Source organism: Nyctereutes procyonoides, unplaced genomic scaffold (assembly GCF_905146905.1).
Source record: "Nyctereutes procyonoides isolate TBG_1078 unplaced genomic scaffold, NYPRO_anot_genome, whole genome shotgun sequence".
Taxonomy (NCBI): domain Eukaryota; kingdom Metazoa; phylum Chordata; class Mammalia; order Carnivora; family Canidae; genus Nyctereutes; species Nyctereutes procyonoides.
In genome coordinates, this window is record NW_026575042.1 from 28550066 (window position 1) to 28574513 (window position 24448).

The window sequence follows — 24448 nt, forward strand, 5'->3', positions numbered from 1 at the left end:
GGGGACGCAAATATTGAGACCATCGCATTTGGTGATCTTTTTCTGAGAAATGAAAATACTTGGATGTAGACTAAAGAACAGATGTTAGTAATTTTAAGAATGCATAGCTGATTTGGACTCTGTTTAAAAAGTGCCACGTAGTAAACGTGTTTTGTTTTCTTAAAATATATTTATCTTTACCACAGAGTCTTTTGAGGTATACATTAGTGAATCAGCCTATCTTTATGGAAATGTGTGTTAGGTCTTGGGGAAGACACAAAGATGATGTAATGAGTTCTTGTGATCAGGGAGCACACTATTTGTGTACGTAAATCACTCACAATAAAATAAGATACAGTCTGGTAAGTGACTAAGAGAAGTACAAAGAATGGAGTGTAAAAACTTAGAGAAAGGAGCAATTACCTCTGATTTCAGTGAAAATCAGAAAATGCTTCAGACAACAACGTGGCTTTGATGGTGAGAATGGAAAGGTAGTACTGGACAGAGATGCGGAAGACCACGAAGCAGCAGTATTCAGATCCCTGTGAATGTCCCAATGTATAGCACCGGCGTAGGTAGAATATGTTAAGGGTAGAAAATATATGATGGAATCAGATTCAAGGGGGCCTTGGATACAAAGCTGTACTTCAGATTTTACTGGTTAGGAATTGGCTTTAAAGGTCATATGCAGCTGGCAAATGATTTTGCCCTTAATCTGGTCACAGTGTATAGAATAGATTGACAGGCTAGAAAATGGAGTTAGGCATCTAGTTTATAGCATGCCAGTCGCATCTACTTTTGGAATTAACAGGCTATTCATTAACACCTATAGAGCTGTCAGTCTTTGAGAACATTCAGATTTTGGGACATAGAAAGTATTCAGAGGTTATAGAAAGCTTCAAGAACCTTTCTGAACTGTAATAACAGACTTCATTTAATCCTGAAGCAATGGCCTTTTTTCCAAATATTTAAAATTTCTTCTTAGGAAGATACCCGATTGCTTTAATTGGTGAGTGGAAATAATTGATAATATAGCAAGTGTTGGGAATATTGTTTATTTTGCTTTATCACTTTCTGCCTTTATCTTTTTATGTTACATCTGTTTTTACTCATTTCTTCTCCCTTCCTTCTATTCCTAATACTTGGTTTATGACAAGACCTTGGATTATCATTCTTTAGACTTTTGGTTGGCCTGTCACTTGATATAAATTATCTTCCCTTTCCTCAGAGGGCCCTAATTTGAATTCTTGGAGTTTATGTCATCATTTATTCTGGAGTGCTTCTCTTTCAGTTTAGAAGCAGACCTCCTCATTGGGGTAGTAAGTAGATGGTGTTTCCCTTTATTTGAACATTTTGAGCAGTATAATGACATAGAAACTTTAAAACAGGGATGCCTGGGTGGCTCAGTGGTTGAGTGTCTGCCTTTTGCTTGGTGTGATCTGAGGGTCCTGGGATTGAGTCCTGCATTGGGCTCCCTGTGGGGAGCCTGCTTCTTCCTCTGCCTATGTCTCTGCCTCTCTGTCTCTCTCATGAATAAATAATTAAAATCTTAAAAAAAAAAAAAGAAACTTTAAAACACCATTTGACTTGGTAAAGTATTTTAGAGTTTCATTTAAATAAGGGTTAATCTAAGAATTATTTCAAAGTTCATGTGCAACTGAGAAAAAGGTAGAGTTCTGGACTAGTATATATCTTCTCCACTTAGCAAATATACTTTAAAGACTTACTGTGAGTTCAGTAAGGGAATTTTTGACCTTTTAAAGCTTGACGTGTAAAAATTGAAAGCATGTACTTTGTGGAGTGATGGGTTGTTACTGTTTTCCTCCTGCCATTAATTTTTTAGACACTTTCATTAGCATGTGTTTTATTTGACAGTGCTAAAGTTAGGTTGATTTTCTTCTAGTTAATCCATGTTTACATATATAGTTGAACATCTTTGGTTCCCTCTATCACTTCTTGTTCTGTTCATTTTACCTATCACCTTGGTACCTCAAGCAGGCTTTTACAACAACTTTTGTAGTAGATTAAGATAACTTTTCTAAAAGATTTGAACCTTTGTGCTGCTTCTAGATTTAAACGTACTAACCTATGACATAATAAGGCTATTAAGGTAAATTTCTCTTCTGGACACAGAGGCTACTAGCTTCTGGAATTAGGTTGGCTTATTGGAGTGTTATTTGCTGAATTTGGCTATGGTGATCTTTGGATGATTTTAAGGCTAGCTGGTCATTTGATGTTCTTGTATGAAATAAGCTCTTCCTTAAGATTTAAAGGAAACCAAAAACTCACATGCCTTTGAGATATTGCTGATTTCTCAAAACAAAGTGTGTGGATTTCACTTTAGAAAAAGGAAGTGTTTGGACTTCCACTGTATCATTCTCTTCTTGTGGGTGGTGTGGTCTATCAAGGTTGCACTCTAGCATAGTCTTGCTGCCACTCTAGGGTTCCTGTCATAAATTTTGAAGGTTCAGATTTTGACTATAAAATTTGCCTGGGCATTCAGTTGCATCTTGTCTGCAAGTTCAGTAATATGGCTGCTATGCAACTTTTATTTAGTATTATCTCTTAATAGGCTGTGTCTTAAGTTAGTTCTGGCTGCTGTGATTAGATACCATAAAGTGGGTCGATTGAGAGAGTGATTGCTCTCTCTTCTTCTACTTCTTATAAAGCCACTAATCCCATTACGAGGGCCTCACTCACACGAGTTCATCTGACCCTGATTACCTCCCAAGATAATTATCATCACATTGGAGAGTAAAGCTTCAACATGAATTTTACTGGGACAAAATTCAGTCCATAGCAGGTGGACACTGTCATTTGTAAATCCTTTTCAAGGAAGATTAATTTTGATGACTTTAGGAATTCTGCATTTTGTTCTCTTGCCTGACTCATTTTCCATAGCCAGAGAATGAACCAGTATGTGTTGGTGACAGTAACCTTGCCAGCTTAGGAGCCTTAGAGTCAGTGGTGGAGCTGGGACAGTAAAATTTAGAGGAATTGAGCTATGGGTATGTTTTCCAGTTTTTTCCCCTGTGGGTTTTTATTTTAATTTTTAAAAGTATCTGAGAATAGACACCACTTGACCATTAAATGGTGATTGTTAATGGATTGGTCAGACTATGACTTTAGGTGAAGGAGTCTTATACACCGTACCTACATAATAGTACATTTTGCCTTTTTGGAAATGTAGCATATTTTACTTATTGTTGCAGGTAAAGTCTGTATCAATGTTTGTACCAAGAAGTCTTTGTAAGAGAAAACAGTAAGAGTGAAGGGAAAAGAGGGTTTCATTTTTTTGTTGAAAATATTTTACCTCTCTTAGGTTTAACTTTCTAAGCCTGAAATGTTGCCTGAAAATCTAAGATTTTCTTTTATTTGAAATTCTGAATGATTAATTCCATTGACACTTTCTTTTGTGGCTCCCTTGCTTGTGGTTAGCCTGTATCATTCTTTGAAGTTATCCTCAAGATCTAGACATTGGATACAGCTGCCTTTTTTTTTTTTAAGTTTTTGATATGATTTTCTAAATGTATCAAATTTTCTAATGAAAACTACCAGTTATATGCCTGATGGCCAAGAATTAGCTATTTTTATGATCCTAGATTATTATTATTTTTTGTAATTTTTATTTATTTATGATAGTCACACACAGAGAGAGAGAGAGGCAGAGACACAGGCAGAGGGAGAAGCAGGCTCCATGCACCAGGAGCCTGACGTGGGATTCGATCCCGGGTCTCCAAGATCGTGCCCTGGGCCAAAGGCAGGCGTCAAACTGCTGCACCACCCAGGGATCCCCTGATCCTAGATTATTAATTGGACCATTTAAACCTGAGCCAAAAGATATCTCCACTAGGAGTCAAAGCCCACTGGGGCCATGCTCAGAAATCCAAACTTAAAATAAACCAATTGGCATTATATAGTGAACCTTTTAACCTCACGAATCCATGTATTTTGTTATAGGATAATATTTCAACTAAGTTTTTGGTGTCTTCAGGGCTGTTTCTTCCTATTTCTTAGTTCCCAAGTGAAAACCAAAGATAATGAGCACAGATCTATTTTGGCTACCTACCAATGGAAGGAGTCAAAGAGTCTTCTTGACAAAAACCTTACTTAGCCTTTATGTCCCTTTCTGTAAAGCATACAGTTTTGTGCACACTTTTGGTAAGAACCACTAACAAGCACTTTTCTCTGTGTTGGCTAATTTCATTAGATCGGAGCTATCTTTCTGTGTCAGAGCATTGTGACTTATTGAGCTACAAATGTATTTTCCATTTACTCAGTGAAAAGCTTGATATTCTGGTGAAACTCAGATTCTAATTTCATTTGCAATGCTTTTTGAAAAAAATCCTTTCAAACATTTGCTGGAATATAAGCACATGTAATGATAGGTTAAATTTACTTAATTTGGTAATGGAGCTAACTTAGGCAAAATGTAATGCCTCTCTTTGGAAATTGGTGTGTGTCATGAGGTCATTTTAGGCACTTTGTTTCAGTATTGTGTATAGAACACTGTATGAGGCTTCAGAGCTAGGATGTGAAAAAAGACACTTTCTACTGGGAGACACCAACTTGCAAACAACTGTGATTCAAGGAATAAAATGTGTCTTATGAATTGACCATGTGAGCTTAGATAATCCACTTAACTGTTTATAGGTCTCGTTTTTTCATTGTGACAGAGAGTTGCCCCAGGGCATTATATCCTAACTTTTAAGGTACATAGGAATCATCTTGGTTCTGGCCTGTCTGCCACATATAAAAAGATTTAAAAAAACAAAGCACAACTTCATTGAGATATAACTCACATTCAAAACAATTTACACATTTAAAATCTATTATTCAGTGGCTTTCTATATAGTCTGAGTTGTGCGACCATCACCATTCACTATATTCTCTACCCTGCCCCCAGAGCCTTACTTATATCCACTAAATTGCTTGTTGTGTTTGTATACATGTGCCTATTCTGGACATTTCATTATAAGTGGAATTAAATAATACGTAGCCTTTTGTATCTGGCTTCTTTCAGTTAACAGTGTTTTCAGGGTTCATCCATGTGTAGCATGTATCAGTATTTCATTGCTTTTTATTGCCAAATGATATTCCATTGTATGTATATACCACACAAATGTAAATCCATTTATATTTAAAGTGATTATGTATAGAGGACTTTCTTATGCAATTTTGCTATTTGTTTTCTATATGTGCTATATTTTTTATGTTCCTCACTTTCTCCAGTCTCTCCTTTTTTTGTTTGATATTTTTAAAAAAATATACTTTGATTACCTCCTGAATTTTTTTTTCTGTATACGTTTTACATATTTCCTTAGTGGTAATGATGTGGATTACAGTTAATGTCCTAAATTTAAAACAGTGTTTTGAATTGATACCAACCTTAATAGCATGCAAAAACTTAGCTTCTATACAGCTTACTTTTCTTCCACCTTTATGTTGTCACAAATTACATTTTTATGCATTCTGTGCCCATTAACCATACATTTGTAATAAGTATTTTATATAAATCAGATAGGAAAAATGGAGGAGTTACAAAGTCAGAATACAATAATGTTGGCATTTATATTTCCTTGTATAGTAACCTTTACTGGAGTTGTTATTTCTTCATTTGACTTTGAGTTACTTTCTACTTTGTTTTTGTTTTAGCTTGAAGGATTCTCCTTTAGCCTTTCTTCTGGGCATGTCTGCTAGCAATGAATTATTTTAGCTTTTGTTTAAGTGGGAATGTCTTAATTTTTCTTCATTTTTGAAAGATAGTTTTGCTGGGTGTAGACTTCTTTTTGATCTTTTATTTATTTTTTTCCTTTCATCACTTTAGATAGGTCTGCTGGTCCTAGCCTCCATGGCTTCTAATAAGAAATGGCTGCTAATCTTATTGAGGAGTACATGATGAGTTGCTTCACCTTTGTTGTTTTAAAGATTGTGTCTTTGTCTTTCAAGAGTTTAATTATGTCCATTAGTCTAGATGGCTTTGAGTGTTTTCTATTTGGAGTTTATTGAGCATCTTTGATATATAGAATCATGTCTTACTGAAATTTGGGAAGTTTTCATTCGTTATCTCTTCAAATATTCTTTCTGCCCATTTCTTTGTTTTCCCCTCTGAGACTCATATTATACTTACATTGGTATGCTTGAACAGGTACCTTAAGCTCTGTTCATTTTTCTTTATTTTTTTTCTCTTTATCCTTTAGACTGGTTAATTTCAATTGTCCTATCTTTTTGTTTGCTCATAGTTTTTCCTCCTTGTTCAGATCTGCTGTTGAACCCTCTCCAGGGAACTTACCATTTCACTTGTACTTTGAGCATCAGGATTTCTGTTTGTTTCCTTTTTATATTTTCTTTCTCTTAATTGATAGTCTTTTTAAAAAATTGTTTTCCTGATTTCCTTTAGTTTTCTGTTCATGGTATTCTTTACTTTATTGAGCATATTTAAGACAGTTGATTTAAAGTCTTTTTAGTAAGTTCAGTGTCTGGCCTTGCTCAGGGATGATTTCTGTCAGTTCATATTTTGTGAGTAGTTCACACTTTTTGTATTTGTGATTTTTTTTCTTGAAAACTTTGTATTTTGAATGTTACACTGTCGTAATTCTGTACATTAGATTCTACCTTTCCTCAAGGTTTGTTGTTTTCGATTGTTGAGAGTTGCAGTGGTTGAATTTTAGTGATTTTTCTTTAAAAAAAAATTACCTTTTTTTTTTTTTTTTGCAAAGACTGTATTCTTTTTGTGTGTGGTCACTGATGTTTCTGTCCATTATCTCAGCAGTCAGCCTTATCTTTCTCATTCCAAAGAGGAAAATTAATTACTATTCTCCTGGTCTTTGTAGCTAATCTTTGAGTTGGGGCATCTTTTTTTTTTAATATTTTATTATTCATGAGAGACAGAAATAGAGAGAGGCAGAGACACAGGCAGAGGGAGAAGCAGGCTCCATGCAGGAAGCCTGATGTGGGACTTGATCCCAGGACTGCAGGATCATGCCCTGTGCCAAAGGCAGGCACTAAACTCCTGAGCCACCCAGGGATCCCCGTGTTGGGGCACCTCTTGATCATTGAGCCTTGTCTGTCTACAATGCTGCCTTCACCTTCACTTGCTTATGCCAAATCCACAGATCTATCAGGGTGCAAGTCCAGGATCTTCTCAGGTCTTTCTGACCACACAGCTGTTTATAGGCATGTATTTTTCACTCTGTCTTCCCTGGTATATGTGGCAGCCCTTCCAAGCCTTTATTCCCTCACAAAACTTCCTCCTCAGCTTCTTTCTCTCAGTCTTTTGGTTGTGTTTGCTGCTTGCCTTATTCCTAGTCACTTCCCTGCTAGTATATGTCCTTAATCTTTTGGCAGACACCCAGAAAGTCACTGTAGCTGCACTGGAGTGAGGTTATGAAATAAATATTAGCCTCTGCAACAGTCCCCCAAGGAACTGCCAGACAGGTTAAACACACAAGTACGGTATTTTAAGAAAGAAGTCTTTTTTTAAGCCCCCAACTGCCAGTAAGATGCAACAGAAAGAAAAGCTTCTGTCCCCACAGCCAGCACTGCTTCTCTGGGCAGTGGGGAATAGTTGATATGTAAACAGAAATGCCACAGTGCCTTCTTACCAAAATTCAGCTTTTTCTTTATTAAGCACTTCCTTGGTTGTTTTAAGGTTTTGATTCTAGAGTTGAATCTGTCAGTTTTTGCCAGCCTATGATTAGTACACGGACCGATTCTTTGAGTGCCCTATTCACCAGTTTTTATATCAAATTTAGTGTATTTTTTTGATAGGTCAATTTGATAAATTGATTTGTAGTTTGTTACTCCCTCTCTTATTGTAATTTTCCACTGAAACTTTGCTTTTAAAAGTTTCTGAATTATTAACTTATATACAGATTTGTAAAAAAAAACATTTTTTAATTAGCTGTCAAAAGAAATTGAGTAGAATATTGGAGAAGGTATATGGTGTTTTTGTGGAATTTAGAAACGTTCCTATTTACTAAAAACTTTGATGTAATCACTTTGGAAAGGATGTATATTTCTGAAGTAGTATTGTCGTTATACAGCTTGGAAAACCCATCCATATGTAGAGCATTGGGAATGTTGGTTCTCTTAGATTGTATAAGCTTGAGCTGTGCTTAGTGTTTTGTCTGATTTTTATAGATTATTGGTTAAAAAGCAGTGTGAGCTGAGGACTGCTATTTATGTTTAAAATTTTGAAGAGAAAACTTTTTTCTCATTAACTGTTGAGAATTTAAGAGACAATATGGGAGGGTTTGAAGTGAGACTTATAGTCTCTTTGTTTTAAGATTCTCATTTCATACTGGTAGGAAAGGACTGTTGGAAAAGTAGATCCCTTTTTGAAATTTGATTTCTTTTCATAGTCTTAGCGAAATATCCTAGAAATCATTGTTAACCAAATACTGGTCTTTAAGTTATTAGCAACTTGATCACATTGAATCTTTCTGGCACATAAGTCAGAAAGTTTAATAATTCATGTAAATATCTATCATGGGATAAAATCCATTTCATGTAGGCCTTTTTAGTAATTTGTAACACTTGGTGGTCATGTGGGTAGGCTGGATCCAAAAACCCAGTGGCTGCTTCCACTGGGAGCAGCTTCATGCCAGGATAGAAATCAAGTATGAGTAGGAGAAAGTGAAAACAGAGTCTATTGAATAGTGTGAGAGAGAATAGCAGACAGAGTGGGAGACTTGGAAAGGAGAGGAGAATGAGTCTTGTTTGGAGTTAGGAGTTTATATTAGAAAGAGGTCTAGGGTATGTGGTCCTTCAGGAATTCTGAGTAGGGTCCAATCAGAGGTGAGTGTCAGGTGAACAATAGGTGTTATTCCATAAGTGACCGAAAGTAGAGGGTGTTGATGCCAGCGTCAGCTGAGGTTTGTTCAAAGCTAATGTCCTAGAATGTGTTTGGGATCTGGCTCTGACTCTTCTTGGATGTTGTCAGGTGTTTGGGGCCTAGGACAAAACTGAGAGAATGTTAACTTTCTTGCTACCTCCTTGAAATGGGAACACGGCCTTTTTGGCTGATTCAGAAACAAAATACAGAACATGAGTAAATGAGGGCTAACAGAAAAATAGCAGAGATGGAGTTTTCTAAAATGGAGTTCCTTCAGTTTCCCTACTTTAGTCGGTTAGGCTTTGATTGTTAATAAACTAGAGCTCATGAAGAAGTTTTAATTACATTTTCCTTCATTTGAATAAACAGTAAGAGGAATCTTAATTTTTGAGACCAAAAGTAAGAAATTTTGTCGTGATTAGTCAGCTGCAGATGATTAGTTTGGAATTCTCTTCTGGGGGAAAAGCCATTTCTGATTTGCTTTTAATCTAGACTAGAGAAGTAATTGATTTAGCAGCATACAATACAACAAGCCTTTCTTTAGTTTAAGAACTTATTTGTAGTTGCCAGTTGTTCCATATTATCTATAATTTTTTTAAGCAGTCATTTTTTTGCTTTTCAGGAAAACTTTGTGACTTTGGCTCGTAATTTCTTTCTGCCTAATGTTGTATAGGTTAATCCTATGAAGTTTTTCAACCATTTCTATTCTGTAGGTGTTAAATATTCAGATACAGATTATGTATGCATTTTGATTCTTATTTATATTCTGACTTTTGAACTGTGTTGTGTCTTTATTCACATCTCTAGTAGAGTGCCTGAGGAATAATGAAGAGAAAGTGAAACATAATCAGTTTCCCTATTTATTAACAGTTCTTCTGAAGGTTTATTTTTTTTTAAATTTTTTTTTAATTTTTATTTATTTATGATAGAGAGAGAGAGAGAGAGAGGCAGAGACACAGGCAGAGGGAGAAGCAGGCTCCATGCACCGGGAGCCCGATGTGGGATTCGATCCTGGGTCTCCAGGATCGCGCCCTGGGCCAAAGGCAGGCGCCAAACCGCTGCGCCCCCCAGGGATCCCTCTTCTGAAGGTTTAATGTTTAAACTTTGGCTAGAAGGCATGGAGCTGGCTGGTTCTTTAATTTCATTATATCCCACCTTTCCCTTTCTCATAAATACAGCGGATAAGTGACTCTAATATCTTTCTTCTCAGATGAATTAAATTGTGACTTTGTTAAACTGTAATAGGCTTGCCTAATTCATTAAATACCGCCTTCTTGGAAATGACTTCCTTCCCCTCACTCCCTCCTGTGGAAACTCTTGTAATCACCATTAAGAGAAAATAAGTTATAACTTAAAAAATAGTCTTGTTCAGGGCACCTGACTGGCTCAGTCAGAAGAGAATGCAACTCTTGATCTTGGGTCTTAAGTTTGAGCTCCACATTGGATATAGAGATTACTTAAATAAATAAAATTTAAAAAATAATTCCTGCTCAGCAGACAGTTGAGATCTGTGCAGTTTGCTACATTGTATGATTTGGACAAATTTTATCAATAATTTTTTTTTTAAATTAAGCTCTAGGCCTAACGTGGGGCTTGAACTCACAACCCTGAAGAGCCAGCCAGGTGCCCCATTGAAAAAATATTTTTGATCTTATCTACAAAGTTACAATTTATATTTATGTACACTATAAATAACACAAATAGTCATATATTAATATATAATAATTATAAATAGTTGTATATATTATATATGAATAAAGATCTAAAACTCCTTTTTTTCCCCACATGAGTTTCTACAGTAGACAGAATTGATGCTATTGTGCTAAAAATGATCTCTTTTTTGTAGAAAACCATGATTTGAACAAAAGTTTCTATTAAATGGTTATTGAACTGCTAAGGTTGACACTGAAGAGCTAGGTCACTGACAGAGCTAATAAAGCTATGCTTTTCTTCCTTTTTTAAAAAGTCAGATTATTTTCATATTCTTTGTTTTAATAGGCAGCCACTACATGTTAGTATTTATCCATGTTTAAAATTTATGTTTAAAGTTGAAAGTCTAAAAAAAAGAGTTGAAAATCTTCAGTGGGAAAACATTAATTTTGCTTTCCTCAGAGAGAAGTTCTATAGATATTCGTAAGTTAATTGTTTTTAAAATTAGCAGGTCTCATTTCTAATTAAGAGTCAGAAAATTACATACAGTTTTGATTTTTTATAGCAAGCATTAGAGAAGAGCTTGCTAAATAAAAACTTTTTTGTTTGATTTGCAATTCAATCAAAAAAATACATAATTTTAAAATATATCTTAATGTCTTCTAGAAGTACTAACAAAACTAGAGAAGAGAAATAGTTTGCAAATTGATTCTCTAAATAGTTAACAGGAATTTGGAGTTCATCGTCAGCATTTGGGTTTTATCTCCCTCCATAGCTTACTATTTGTGTGATGTTGGGCGAATTACTTAACCTTTCAAAGTGTCTTTAAAATAGGAGAGGATGATAATAATGGTACCTGCTTCATTGGAGTTGTTAGTAGCTAAGTAGTTGATAGTAGATAACAGCATAGGTATGTAGCAAAGTGCCTTTCAGAGATAGTAAGCAGTGAAATGTTAGTTGATTGTTTTTAGTACTTGTATCATCTTTGAAGAATGACCTAGCCTTTTTTTTTTTTACCTTGGTAATAGAATATATTAGTGTGAAAAATTATGTAGTTCTAAGTTTAATTTGGAAAGAAAAGTCAAATAAATATGTTCCCTTAATAAAGAAAAATTCCTTTTCCTTTGAACATGGTGGGTTTTAAAAAAATTTTTGTAGTTGGAAAAAAAAATTTTGTAGTTGGACTAAAGTAATGAAACCAGATATTCCTGGCCTGTGTTTGTATACATAATTATAGAAAATGGGAAGCTTTTTAAAGACTGAAGGACTAGCGATCTGTGCTTTAAGGAAACTTTTTATGTGCTGATTTTGATAGTAAAATCTATAACATTTACATGCTATTAAACTTCCAGAAATACACAGTTTAGTCTCTTTGAAATTACGTGATATAATTTATTTTCATTCCGAACATTTTTTAGCTTTATGATCTAATCTGTAAACTCTTGATTATATTTGCAAAATTGTGTGTCTGCCTAGCACTGGAACACACCAGGCATATTCCTACCCTCATAGTCTTTGTATTTTTTGCTTTCTTTGCCTAGATCCCTTTCATCCTGATTGTGGCCCATCCTTGGGCCCTCGGGTTAATCACGGTTCTACAAAAGGGTCACCTACTTTTGTTAGATGTTCTCTCCTTTATCTAAAATGTCACTCTCCATCCTAATGCATTTTTTCCTCACTACCAGGTATTATATTACATAGTCTTGTTTGCTTATTTTTAGATACTTTCCCATAAGAATAAGAGCTGAGGGCAGGAACTTAGTTTTGTTTACTGCTGATTCCCACTGTGTATAATATAATACAGGGTCTGGCATTAATAAATATTTGTTAAGTGAATGAATCAATGAGATTGATGAATTAAGATATAATTTATAGATAGGGATAATCCATGAGCCAGTTTTTAATATTTTCTTTTTTTTTAAGATTTTATTTATTCATTCATAAGAGACAGAGAGAGAGAAACAGACAGACAGACAGGCAGGCAGAGGGAGAAGTGGGCTCCATGCAGGGAGCCCAACTCCAGGATTACGCCCTGGGCTGAAGGCAGCGCTAAACCGCTGAGCCATCCAGGCTGCGTCAGTTTTTAATATTTTTTTTTTTTAGTTTTTAATATTTTCTATGAGATATTTATCTTTATGAAAAAAATGAACCATTTAAAAGTTGAGATTTATTATCTGCTGCCTGCCCTGCCCCCCCTCCCCCACCAAAACCCAGCAGGAGTCCAGGTTTAGAGTATTTTGTACATAGTATGTGCTGTCAATCAAGAGGCCTAATTGAGAACACCGGCTCAATTTATAATAGCAAAAAGACTGCATAGTCATTTAATTGCTCTTGGTTTATTCCCTTATATTGTTTCTTTTCTAGAATCTATCTCAGTGCCTGGTACACAGTTAAGGTAGCCAATAATATATTTTTTGGGTGAGTGAATTAACTTGTAAAATGAGTAATACCATGCACTGGGTCCTAGTTTCTCAAAGTGTCTTAAAGACCCTAGGATAAGACCTTCTGGAATAAAACGGATCAAAGAAATTTGTGAAATACTATTCATTGATTCTCAAAGTATGCCTCAGAATCACCTGCATGGCTTATAAATACAGTCTTTTAGGTTTACCCTGCCCACCTCCATATTTGAAGTAGGGTAGTGAATTTCTAACAAGTTCTGAAAAGGTAGGGAGAGATAATTTTGGTTATGTGAGACCGCACTTTGACAACCCCTGTTGTATCTGTATTCCATTTGAGGTTATTCACACTGACCTGTTGAAGGTTTACGGAAGCACTACCTAAGTAGAGGAAGCTGTTTAGCTCTTAACTCAGTATTTCTAAAACTTATTTGAATTTGGTACCCATTCTGTGTGTGTGTGTGTGTGTGTGTGTGTGATCTGCCAATCGCATTATACTCAGTGTCTTTGAACATCCTTGGAACTATTGTTCTGTGGTTCATACTTTCAGAAACAAAGCCAGGTCACATCTGCAGTGTTTCTCACATATGAGATGAGGATTCCTCCCTCCCTCCCTCCTTCCCTCCCTCCCTCCCTCCCTCCCTCCCTCCCTCCCTCCCTCCCTTCCTTCCTTCCTTCCTTCCTTTTTTCTTTCTTTTTTCTTTTCTCTTTTTTTCTGCATGCTAGGGTAGGTTAAAACTTAATTGTATTAGGAGTGAAATTGTGTTAGGGCTGAAACCCTTAGAATTGAATCCTGTTGCCTGGATGAAATCTAATATGATATTCATGATCTGCATGGAAACATTATATGCGTTTTTGATTTTTGCTGATCTACATTGGGTTCAATGTAAGGATGTATATAGCAAGTTTCTTAGTTTCATGAAAATTGAGCCCAAAATGATGAAATGATTTCTTTCTCAGTACCTTTTATATCTTGTATTTATATTTCTCTTTCTAGGTAGCTTTTTTTTTTTTTTAATTTGCCAAACACATTTTTGTAACTTCAGAGCATGGCAAAATTAGGAAGTAATACTTTATCATGAGAATAGTTTTCTCTAGATAAAGTCAAATCTCAGCTAGTGTTCTTTTTCTCTAGTTGAATTTTGAAATTTGCTAATTTTATCTCCCAGTGTAGCATTTATTTTGCATGTCGGATTTTGTTGACTTCACTTCATATTTTAAATATGGTTGTACTTGTTCTGGGTCTTCTTAGAGTAATGGATATAATAAAAGATTTGAGTAATTATTAGGGGATATTTGAGGAAGAAGTGATGGTTACAAACTCTTCAGATATTAAATGTAGCAGAATCTTCAAACTTGAACTTAATGGAGTGCTTTATATTCTCCAAGGCTGTGGATCTTTCCATTGATGAATCCAGCTTGACAGGAGAGACAACACCTTGTTCTAAGGTGACTGCTCCTCAGCCAGCTGCAACTAATGGAGATCTTGCATCAAGAAGTAACATTGCTTTCATGGGAACACTGGTCAGATGTGGCAAAGCAAAGGTAATTTTTTCCTCTTGTTTTGAAAGTAGTAGTTCCTTTGTTTTCAACCTTTTTTTTTTTTAGTTCTATTTTGCTAATTTTATGTGGTTCTTTTAAAATTATATGACAAAGAAATGACAGAATTGAACCTAACTTGTAGCAACTGTGTGTGAGACTAAGAAGCTATGTCCCTGAGGCATAATATTCCATAGTTCTGCCATTTGCCAGATAATGGAGCCTTTATTTTTTTATTTTATTTTTTAAAAGATTTTATTTATTCATGAGAGACACACACAGAGAGAGGCAGAGACACAGGCAGAGGGAGAAGCAGGCTCCATGCAGGGAGCCTGACATGGGACTTGATCCTGGGTATCCAGGATCAGGCCCTGGGCTAAAGGTGGTGCTAAACTGCTGAGCCACCGGGCTGCCCGATAATGGAGCCTTTAAAAACATAGTCCTCAGTAGCCATTCTTTTTTTCATTTATTTTAAATAGAAACAGCAGTACATGGGTATGTTCATTTCTAGCTAAATAAAATTTTAATTTAATTGATAATGGTACTGGCTGTAATATTCTGTCTACATATCATTCACTTAATGATGGATTTTTAGCTATTCTTTTTTCCTGGATTCACAAATATAAAAGATATGATTCAGTAGCATTTGAAGGGAAAAATAAACTACATTAAAAGTCTCTCTTGAGTATAAGACAGTTTTGAATTTCAGAAATATTAATATAGACAAAGAATGAGCCTCAGAGGGACACCTGGGTGGCGCAGCAGTTGAGCATCTGCCGTTGGCTCAGGGCGTGATCCCAGGGTCTGGGGATCGAGTCCTGCTTTGGGATCCCTGTGAGAAGCCTGCTTACCCCTCTGCCTGTGTCTCTCATGAATAAATAAATAAAAAATCTTTAATAAAAAGAAAAGAAGAATGAGTCTCAGAATTGGGTGAAGGCTTCTATGGTGAGGCATAAATACTAGTGATCTGTAGTACTATCACAAGTTAATTTGCTAAGGGAACCTTGGATATGTGTGTTAGTCATCTTGACCGTGGACAAGGTTTTGGAGAAAGAGTTTTTGGTTTTACTCAAGAGAGGTGATTCCATCCGAAAGTAAATGTTGTTCTCCTGTTTTTTCTTTTAGGGTATTGTCATTGGAACAGGAGAAAATTCTGAATTTGGAGAGGTTTTTAAGATGATGCAAGCAGAAGAAGTAAGTACTTAGTTGTGTTAATGATATTTTAATTTCAAATCTAAAATTCTCCATTGTAAGTAGAGGGACAGAAAATATTGGTGGATTATTTTATGTACTGTTGAAAGTAGTATTTTATTTGGAATATCACTCAGTTGTCTGTGTTTAGAAACGTAATTAGAAAGACTGTATTTGAAAGGGCTTGAGTTGACATTGCTAATATGCTAAAACATTTTGATGTTCATTGTTTATAGGAGAAAAAGGTTTATAGCCAATTATTTATAGGGCCTATTCTTTTTAAAAATTAGCTTTATCATATTAATTTTAAAAATTATTAAATAGTATATTTGTCTTGTTCAAATTCCCAACTTTATATAATTCCAAGTAATGGGGAAAAAATTGTAAAGTAAAATAACCTGGAAGATATTCTTGTTTAAGGATATTACAGATTAGTTCTCTCATTGAAAGTACTTCCTTATGTATATAAAAAGAAGTTGCATTCTACAAATGTCATATTCTCTCCAAATCATCTGGATTTCTCAGGTAACCTGCCAAGATTCCACTGTGTGATGCAGTGTGTAAAGCCATTCCCAGAAGCTTGGCAGTGACGGAGTGCTAGAGAAGGGAGTTAGCAGTAGCAGATCAGGGAGCCAACTGGAGGAAAAGACTTGGATTGTAAGCTTGTTTGTGGATACAGAAAGGAGAAGATTGGAAAAGTGAGGGGGCAATTGATGGTAATAAAGTCCTGGAGAAGCTGATCAGGAGAATAGGCTTCTTCTCAAAAATAGGCATGAGGAGCATGATGGACCTTTTCAAATAAACAAGCTTTTAAAAGTCTCAGCCTTAGTTTCCTTATAAAAGGAGTAATACTTACCAAGAGAGAGTTATGTACATCATGGGTATATTAAGAATGAGCATGAAAAAAAAAAAAGAACGAGCATGAATATGTCAAGCACTTAGCGGAGTCCCTGGCACCTAGTGTATTTCACTAAATTTAGATCATTGCACTCTTCTCCAATTTGTCAAGGCACCAAAAACCCCTCTGCAGAAGAGCATGGACCTTCTAGGAAAACAGCTTTCCTTTTACTCCTTTGGTATAATAGGTAAGAGAAGAGTGAGTATGTATATCTCATCTATTTACTTATTTACTTAGGTTTTTAAAATTGTTTAATTTTTTGAGTGGGAAGGGGGAGTGTTTAGCTAGATGCATACATTTATTCATTTAATGAATTTTTAGATTGCTACTACTTTTTAAAAATTATAAAACTAGTTCCCAACTATTGTCCTTTTCTACAAAGATAAGTTAGAACTCTCTGTAATTATTATAATCAATGAGCATTTCTGTAAACATTTTAGTATTTGTCTTTCTCGTTTTCAACAAAATGGATAGTATGATTCTTAAACTACTTTTCCTTTTCTGTTTCACATTTTCTTCATAAGCACCTTGTCATTAAATAGATGCTCATTGAATTGATGTCATGAAATAGGTGGTTGTATAGTATTCCATTATGTAGGAAAAAATATCTTAGAACTCTTGTAGACATTTCTGTTTTTTGAGTTTTTAAAATTATATAAATGATTCTTCAGTGCAGGTATCTTATTAAATTCTTAAAAGTAAAATTATTGGATCAGTGGTTATCCATGCAAGTTTTAGATTTTTGACATGTTTGGCATGTTTTTAAAGTTTTTGTTTCATATTGCCAAATAATATCTTTCATCAGCAAGTCAGTTATTTCTCTTCCAGCACCCTTGCCCGCTTTGTTGTCATGAACAGATGAATAAAAGACTTCTCATTATTTTATTTCATAATTCATTATAGAGAAACTGAGCACTTTTGTCATTGTGTGTGTGGGTCCTTTTTATTTTATGACTTGCAATCTGTTTATCTTATCCCTTCCTTTGTGGCTTGAGTCTTAGGTTGGTAACAGCTCTTCATATAATTAGGATATCCATCCTTTTGTTAAATATTTTCCTTCCAAATTTTAAATTCCCTTAAGGGATAAATAAAATAAACTTAGTACAGGAAAGAGTTGTAATTGAAACATCTTTGTGTCCTGAGATTCTGATATAACTGTACTATTAACAATATCTGCAATTATAGTTTGTCTTTGTAATCTTCGTAAAAGCTGTCCCAACTCCATGTTGTGGAAAGTGTTTATGTTTATATCTATTTAAACATCAATCTACTACTTTAGTTTTTATCTTTGACACTTAATTTTACTATTTAGAATTTATTTTATTATAAGACTTAAGGTAGAGTTCATAACATTTTTACTCAAAACTTAATTATCCCAATACCATTAATTCTATAGTCTATTCTATATTCACTAGGTTGAAATGACATCTTTATCATACATTAAACACTTGAATCAGTTTTGGAGTCCTTGCTCCTTTAATTTTTCCATGCTATTATTTTAATTATTCTTGTTAGCCTAATGTTTCAAAATCAGTAATACAGCTTTAAGTTAAAGCAGACTTGTTATGCAGTTTCAACTAAATTGTTTAAATATTAATTCTGTTGATCCATCTGTCTTCATCATAAAGTAGAAGGTAGAAAAGTATTTCATTCCTCATTTTTAACTAGTGTGTATATATTCTCAAATTCCCTTAATTTATTGCTGTTTATTTTCCAGAATTTATAGGGAATTTGATAAATCTAAGGGCATGTAGCCAATTAAATCTCCCCAGTTATACTAATGCTGTACTGTGAAACTATCTCACATTTAATGATAGAAATCTTTCAACTTTATGATTACCTGGTTTGAATATAATTCAATGGGCATAATTTTTTTTTGTTGTGATAGAGGATAAAGGTCAAGATCAAAATGAAAGGTCTGCAGACTTTTTTTTTTTTTTTTTTAGCCTTTGGTCCATACCAAAGTATTTTCAACATTCTCTGATGGAAATACTCAACTCTGCCATCAGCAGGAAAGCAATCGTAGAAAATACATAAACAAATGGATGTGGCTATGTTCCAGCAACCTTTGTTTATAAAAGCATGAAGGAAGCCCACAGATTATAGCTTCCCTGGTGTAGTTCATTGGACATAATTTCTCAAGAAAGTATTGGAAATAGGATCTTAAAGAGTCACAATCTAGATTATGATTTTGTAGTTGTAGAAAGATGAAAAAAAAACTTATTTAAATGTTTATATTGACCTAGAATACAATCTTGATGCTGTGTTTTTTTCTCACAAAACCAGTGGTACACTCTGTGCCCCCTTTATTTCAGAGAGAAAGATTAAAGCAGAGAGTATTTTGTTTGGTTTATGTTAATTGATTTTATTTTTACATGCCATAAAAGTAGTAATTTTTAAATGTTAATGGAATTTTAGGTATTTTAAGTAAGCTATATCACTCTGAGCCAAGTCCTAAGTATTCTTTTGTTTGCAGTACAAACTTTATATGTACTGCTTGGATATTTAGTTATGAGAAGTAAAGTTCCAGGGTTTATTTTTGCAAAGCTGATAATAAATAGAAGACCTCTGTGTCTTACTCTACCCCCCCCCCCCCCCCGTTGTATGAAAATACTGGTATTATTTTCTTATAGTGGGAATCCTCAGATACTGCTTTAAGGGAGGGTGGCAGGAATGGCAATAGAAGGTATAACTCTGTGTGTGTATGTGTGTGTTATGTAGCATTAACTTTAAGCAGCATTAGTTTGATCACTCCTGCTTAATGGATTTTTGTAAAATCTTGTAATTGTGATCTGATGCACTTTATTTTTTTTTGTTTTTTTTTTTGTTTTATTTATTTTTTCTTTTTTCTTTTTTTTTTTTTTTTTTTCTGATGCACTTTATGTCAAGGGACTTCTTTGGCTGTGTCCTCAGCTTGTTATTCTATCCCATCTATACTTATGTGATTATAGATACAAGGGAAAAATAGCTATTTGATTCTGTTCCAGGTATCATCATGTTGGTTGGCTGGTTACTAGGAAAAGATATCCTGGAAATGTTTACTATTAGTGTAAGGTGAGTTCTGATCATTTGTTTATAAATTGAAATCTCTTTTCCCTCTATAATTTCTCTGAGAGGCATAGGTTATGTTCCATTATGGAAGTATTATACGAGCATAAAAGAGTAGTGTCTCTAATTAAATACTTCAGAATTCATATATTGAAATGAATTCTAGGAAAATGAAAACCTACATATATAGCAGTGAATAAAACCTGTACAGGATGTCTGGTGTTATCCGTCCAATATTGCATTTTTATATATAAATAGACAGTTAAGGATTGTGTAACTGAAAACTAGCAGCATGAAAGAGAAAGACCATAATAATAGAAATTGAATAGTCAATCTCAGAGGAAAACAGAAGATTCAAGAACTAGCAGAAAAATGAAAACTAGAAAGCATTTGTGATACACATGCATTCACGATATACAGATTATTGCAGAAGAGAGAACAAAAAGTTTTTAGAAATTGTGATTTTTATTGCTGAAATTGAAAATAGAATTTAAGGGCTATAATATAAAGCCAAAGAGGACTCCACAAAAATAGAGCAAAATGTCTAAAACAGAATGAAGAGAATAATTTAATAAATACCATATCTAACCGATAGGAGTTTTAAAAGAGGTAAGAAGAAATTATATAAGAAATGATACATAAATATTTTTCAATCAGAAACAAAACATGAAATTTTTATAGTTTGTATGGATTGTGTAAATGCCCAGCAGGATGGAAAAACTCCCAACCTAGGTGCATCATTATTAAATTAAACAAGTTAGGTCTTCTATAAAGGAAAGATAATTAGACTGGTATCAAACTTCTCATCAGCAGCTGCAGTTTCCACCATAGGATCTTTTTAGACTACTAAACTCACAAGACTTTCATAGGTCACAATTGGTACCAGTGCCCTGAACAGCGGGGCGACTTAAGGCAGCACTCTTCTGAGAGAGTCTGTGCAGCAGTTCAGCTTCAGGTACAAGAGATTGGGATGACCTTATGTGTGGGCGAGCTACCCTAGGTTAAAATGTTTCATTGTCCGTGGGAGTCAACATCTCTGGAAACATATACTTTCCAGGGTGCTTGCAAGAAACATGTCCAGTTATAAGAGTCACCTACACTCAGGAAATCCAAAGTGATGGCTTCCTGTAAAATAATTAGAATTCTTAACATTCCATAGACAGTCAATCAGGAGATCCCTTTATCATAAGTAGTGTTGCCTAGCAACATAGTTGATATAACTACCCTCACCAGGTCACTAGGGGAAAAGAGCTAGGGATTTAATCAAATGCAGAAGGGAAAAGGATTTTATTAACCCTTCCTCCACAGTAACATTGGATTACATTAGAGAACAGCAGGGCAGTGCTATCAAAGTATGAGGGGAAGGGATTTTAAGTCTAAATCTAGACAGAGACAAGGTATCAATCCAGGTAGTTAAAAACAGATAGGCAAGTAATCAGAAAATTTATTCCTTCTCTGTCCTGTATGAATTCTAGCAAAACAAAGATGATAAAAGGAAAATGGTGATGGATGGGATATAAGTACGAGTGAAACTTACCTAGGCATCTAGGGAAAAGAAATCCTGGATGACAGCTGTATTGTAGGACTAGAAAGTAATAGTTCAAATATTAGAACAAAAACATGAATTAAAAAAAATCAAATGTATTATAAGGACTTGGCAGGTTGAATAAGGATAAAACATATTTGTGATAGGATGAAGCAGTGCATCTTTTCCCCTAAAGGGGCAAACATACAATTTAAAACTCTTGGCTTCAGTCTTGGGTTGAATACGAAATAAATTTAAAATGGGGTATGAGTTTTTGATATTAAACATGAGCATATTATCTATTAGACTCATTTTTAGATTTTTAGTATTTTTGGGGAGGCAGTTCTGTTTGTGAAGGTTGACATATCATGGTTTTTATTCCTACTTCAAGGTCTTACAAAGGACAAAGCATTAAACATTTTTTTTAATAGAATAAAACTCATTCTACTTTGCAATTATGGATCCATTATCCTTTCGTAAATCTAAGTAAGATATATTATGGGATCTTTAGTTACCTTATTTTTCCTGTGTCTTGAAACATTTTGTTATTTCATTATCCTAGTAATTATTTTAATAATTATTTCCACCTGTCCTAAAAATGAGTAAAACAATAAGAATGCAGAATGATGACATCACTTATAAGGTTGATATAATAGCATTATTCCGTTATCCTTTAATTTTTTTATTATGTTGCTCAGTATTACATCATCATTTACAAGTATAAAAGGGGTCTGGAGATACAGTCATTATAGTTGCCTTTTTTTCTTTCCTATTCATTAAAGTTAGGAATCATAATTTTTTCACTTTTCACCATAATGGCAAAGAATAATTGATAGAAGAATTACTGGGTGAACCAAAAGAAGAAAGCAAAGAGACAAAGAGCCACCGTACACTCTAATGATGAGGGTGAAATTTAATCAAATAAATGAAATCTTAATGCTATGAATCTTTGGTTAGCAGTCTAGGTTTTCTGAAATTCCTGAACTCATGAATGAGTAGTTTATTTCTAAGGACAAAAAAGGAAGGACAGGTATTCCCTTTCAGTTAGTCGTTCTACAGCAAGGAATTCATCATGCAGTGTTTTCCAACAAAGACCACCCTTTTTGTTAAAAGGATGTGTATGGCAGTTTTCTTTAATGTTTTATAATATTTGTTTGCCAACTTTTTACTTTATACCATTTATAAGTAGAGAAATACCAAAGGCTGGTATGAACATAAAAGTGATTAAAAGGAAATAGATGACAGAAATGAAAAGCTTAATTGGACTTACGTTATTGGTATTTAAACTATGTTACTAAGACAATAACTGTTCTCTTTTCAACAGAATTATGAACCATCCACATTTTCAAAAGTTGTTGCATTTTGAAGACACAAATGCAAAAAGTGAAACCAGAATTGATAAGCCTATAACCTGTTGGAAATATTTTTTGAATTTGAAATTACTTTTTGTAAAGTGAATATATTCCAGGCTGTGTTTAGTTGCATCCAAAGGACATTGCTCATTTCAGATATACCTTCAAATCCAGGAATATAGTTTGAAGTTAAAATTCAAAGTTAGTTAATTCATTCATTCATTCATTCGTGAGAGACCCACAGAGAGAGGCAAAGACCTAGGCAGAAGGAGAAGCAGACTCCATGCATGAAGCCCTATGTGGGACTCGATCCTAGGACTCTGGGATTACGCCCTGAGCCAAAGGCAGACACTCAACCGCTGAACCACCCAGGCATCCCTAAAATTCAAAATTTCAAATGAAGTTTTTCACAATCCATTTTATTCCTCTGCAAATTGTTCATGAAGTGACTTAAAAACAAAAGAATGGAATGGTCCATTAGATCTAGATTGTAAATGATGATGCCTATTTTTCCTGATATAGTGAGGGTTAATGTAAGCATAAGAAAAGAGGATTCTGTTTCAGCATAGAATAGTTGAAAAGAGAGAAGGAAGTATTAATGGTAACACATATTTCTTTGGAGCCCAATATGGGGCTTGAACTCATGACCGAGATTGAGACCTGATCTGAGATCAAGAGTCAGACACTTAACTGATGGAGTCACCCAGGTGCCCTGATAAACATGTATTTTTTGACTCTTTCAGTGTACACTATTTGGACAATGGTATTATGTCATCCATTGGCTTTCAGATTTTAGAATTAACCTGTAAACAGCGTGAAAAACTTAAAAATGCTTATGGAACAGGATGCTAATGATATCAAGTTAGATGATGCTAAAGAAAAAATAGATAATAGAGGTTGATGAGTAAAAGCAGTGGATGCAGCAACATTAGAATGAAGAACAAGAATACATATGTCCTTAACTGTAGGAGAGTTGGAGCTAATATTTGTAATGGGATAAAAAATACTTAATTTGACTTTTTAAAAAATTGCAGAGGGAAACAATGAAGTAATTAATCTTTTGTTAGAAAATACACATACCACGAAATTTACCATTTAAAAATGTGCAATTCAATGGAATTAAGTCCATTCATAATGTACAACCACAACCACTATCAAGTGTCAGTACTTTTCATCCCCCCAAAAGAAAACCCTGTGCCCATTGGGCAATCACTCACCATTCTTTCTTCTCCCCAGCCCTTGGCAACCACTAACCTGCTTTCTGTCTCTATGGATTTGTTTTATTGTTAATATTTCATATAAATGGAATAAAAAATATGTGTCTTTGTGTCTGGCTTCTTTCAGTTAGCATAATGTTTTCAGGGCTCATTCATGTTTTGCATGTATCAGTACTTCATTTCTTTTTATGGCAGAATAATACTTCATTGTATAGGTATGCCACAATTTCCCATTTATCAGTTGATGGACATTACTGTGATCTTTTGGCCATTGTAAGTAGTGCTGCTATGAGTAGTCATGTATAAGTTTTTGTTTGAATATCTGTCACTGCTATCTGCACTTCTAGATAAGAAAATTAAACTACAGGAGTGGAGTAATAATTGCGCAGTCAAAGAGGTAAAATTTGGTGAAGCCTTGGCTATAAATCTAGGCAATCTGATGTCACAAACGTACATTCTTCAACCACTACACTTAACCTGGCAGCTAGTAGGTATCCCATAAATGTTAATTAGCTTTCCCTTCCTCTTAATTTTTATTTAAGTATTTTTTATTACAGTATTAACTTTGTATTTTTATTAGCCTCTGTTTTAAGTAAAAGCTAATTGAAATTATTGCTGTAGGTACTATTTAATTTATACTTCAATACTAAGTATATATTGATTACAGTTTGGCTGTGGCAGCAATTCCTGAAGGTCTTCCCATTGTGGTCACAGTGACTCTAGCCCTTGGTGTTATGAGAATGGTGAAGAAAAGGGCCATTGTGAAAAAACTGCCTATTGTTGAAACTCTGGGTAAGTATGTGGTAATAGAAGC

The 24448-nt window shown here is 34.5% G+C and overlaps 1 protein-coding gene across 7 annotated transcripts in view; it reads left to right on the forward strand.

Moving 5' to 3' along the window:
• The window catches only part of ATP2C1 (ATPase secretory pathway Ca2+ transporting 1), a 164580-nt gene that overhangs the window by 88363 nt on the left and 51769 nt on the right, over positions 1-24448 (forward strand). For all 7 annotated transcript variants that reach the window (XM_055321421.1, XM_055321422.1, XM_055321427.1 and 4 more), the window contains 5 exons: positions 14254-14409; positions 15529-15597; positions 16604-16679; positions 19480-19546; positions 24302-24426. In XM_055321421.1, the coding sequence (XP_055177396.1) occupies positions 14254-14409; positions 15529-15597; positions 16604-16679; positions 19480-19546; positions 24302-24426 (493 nt within the window). The remainder of the gene's footprint in view (positions 1-14253; positions 14410-15528; positions 15598-16603; positions 16680-19479; positions 19547-24301; positions 24427-24448) is intronic.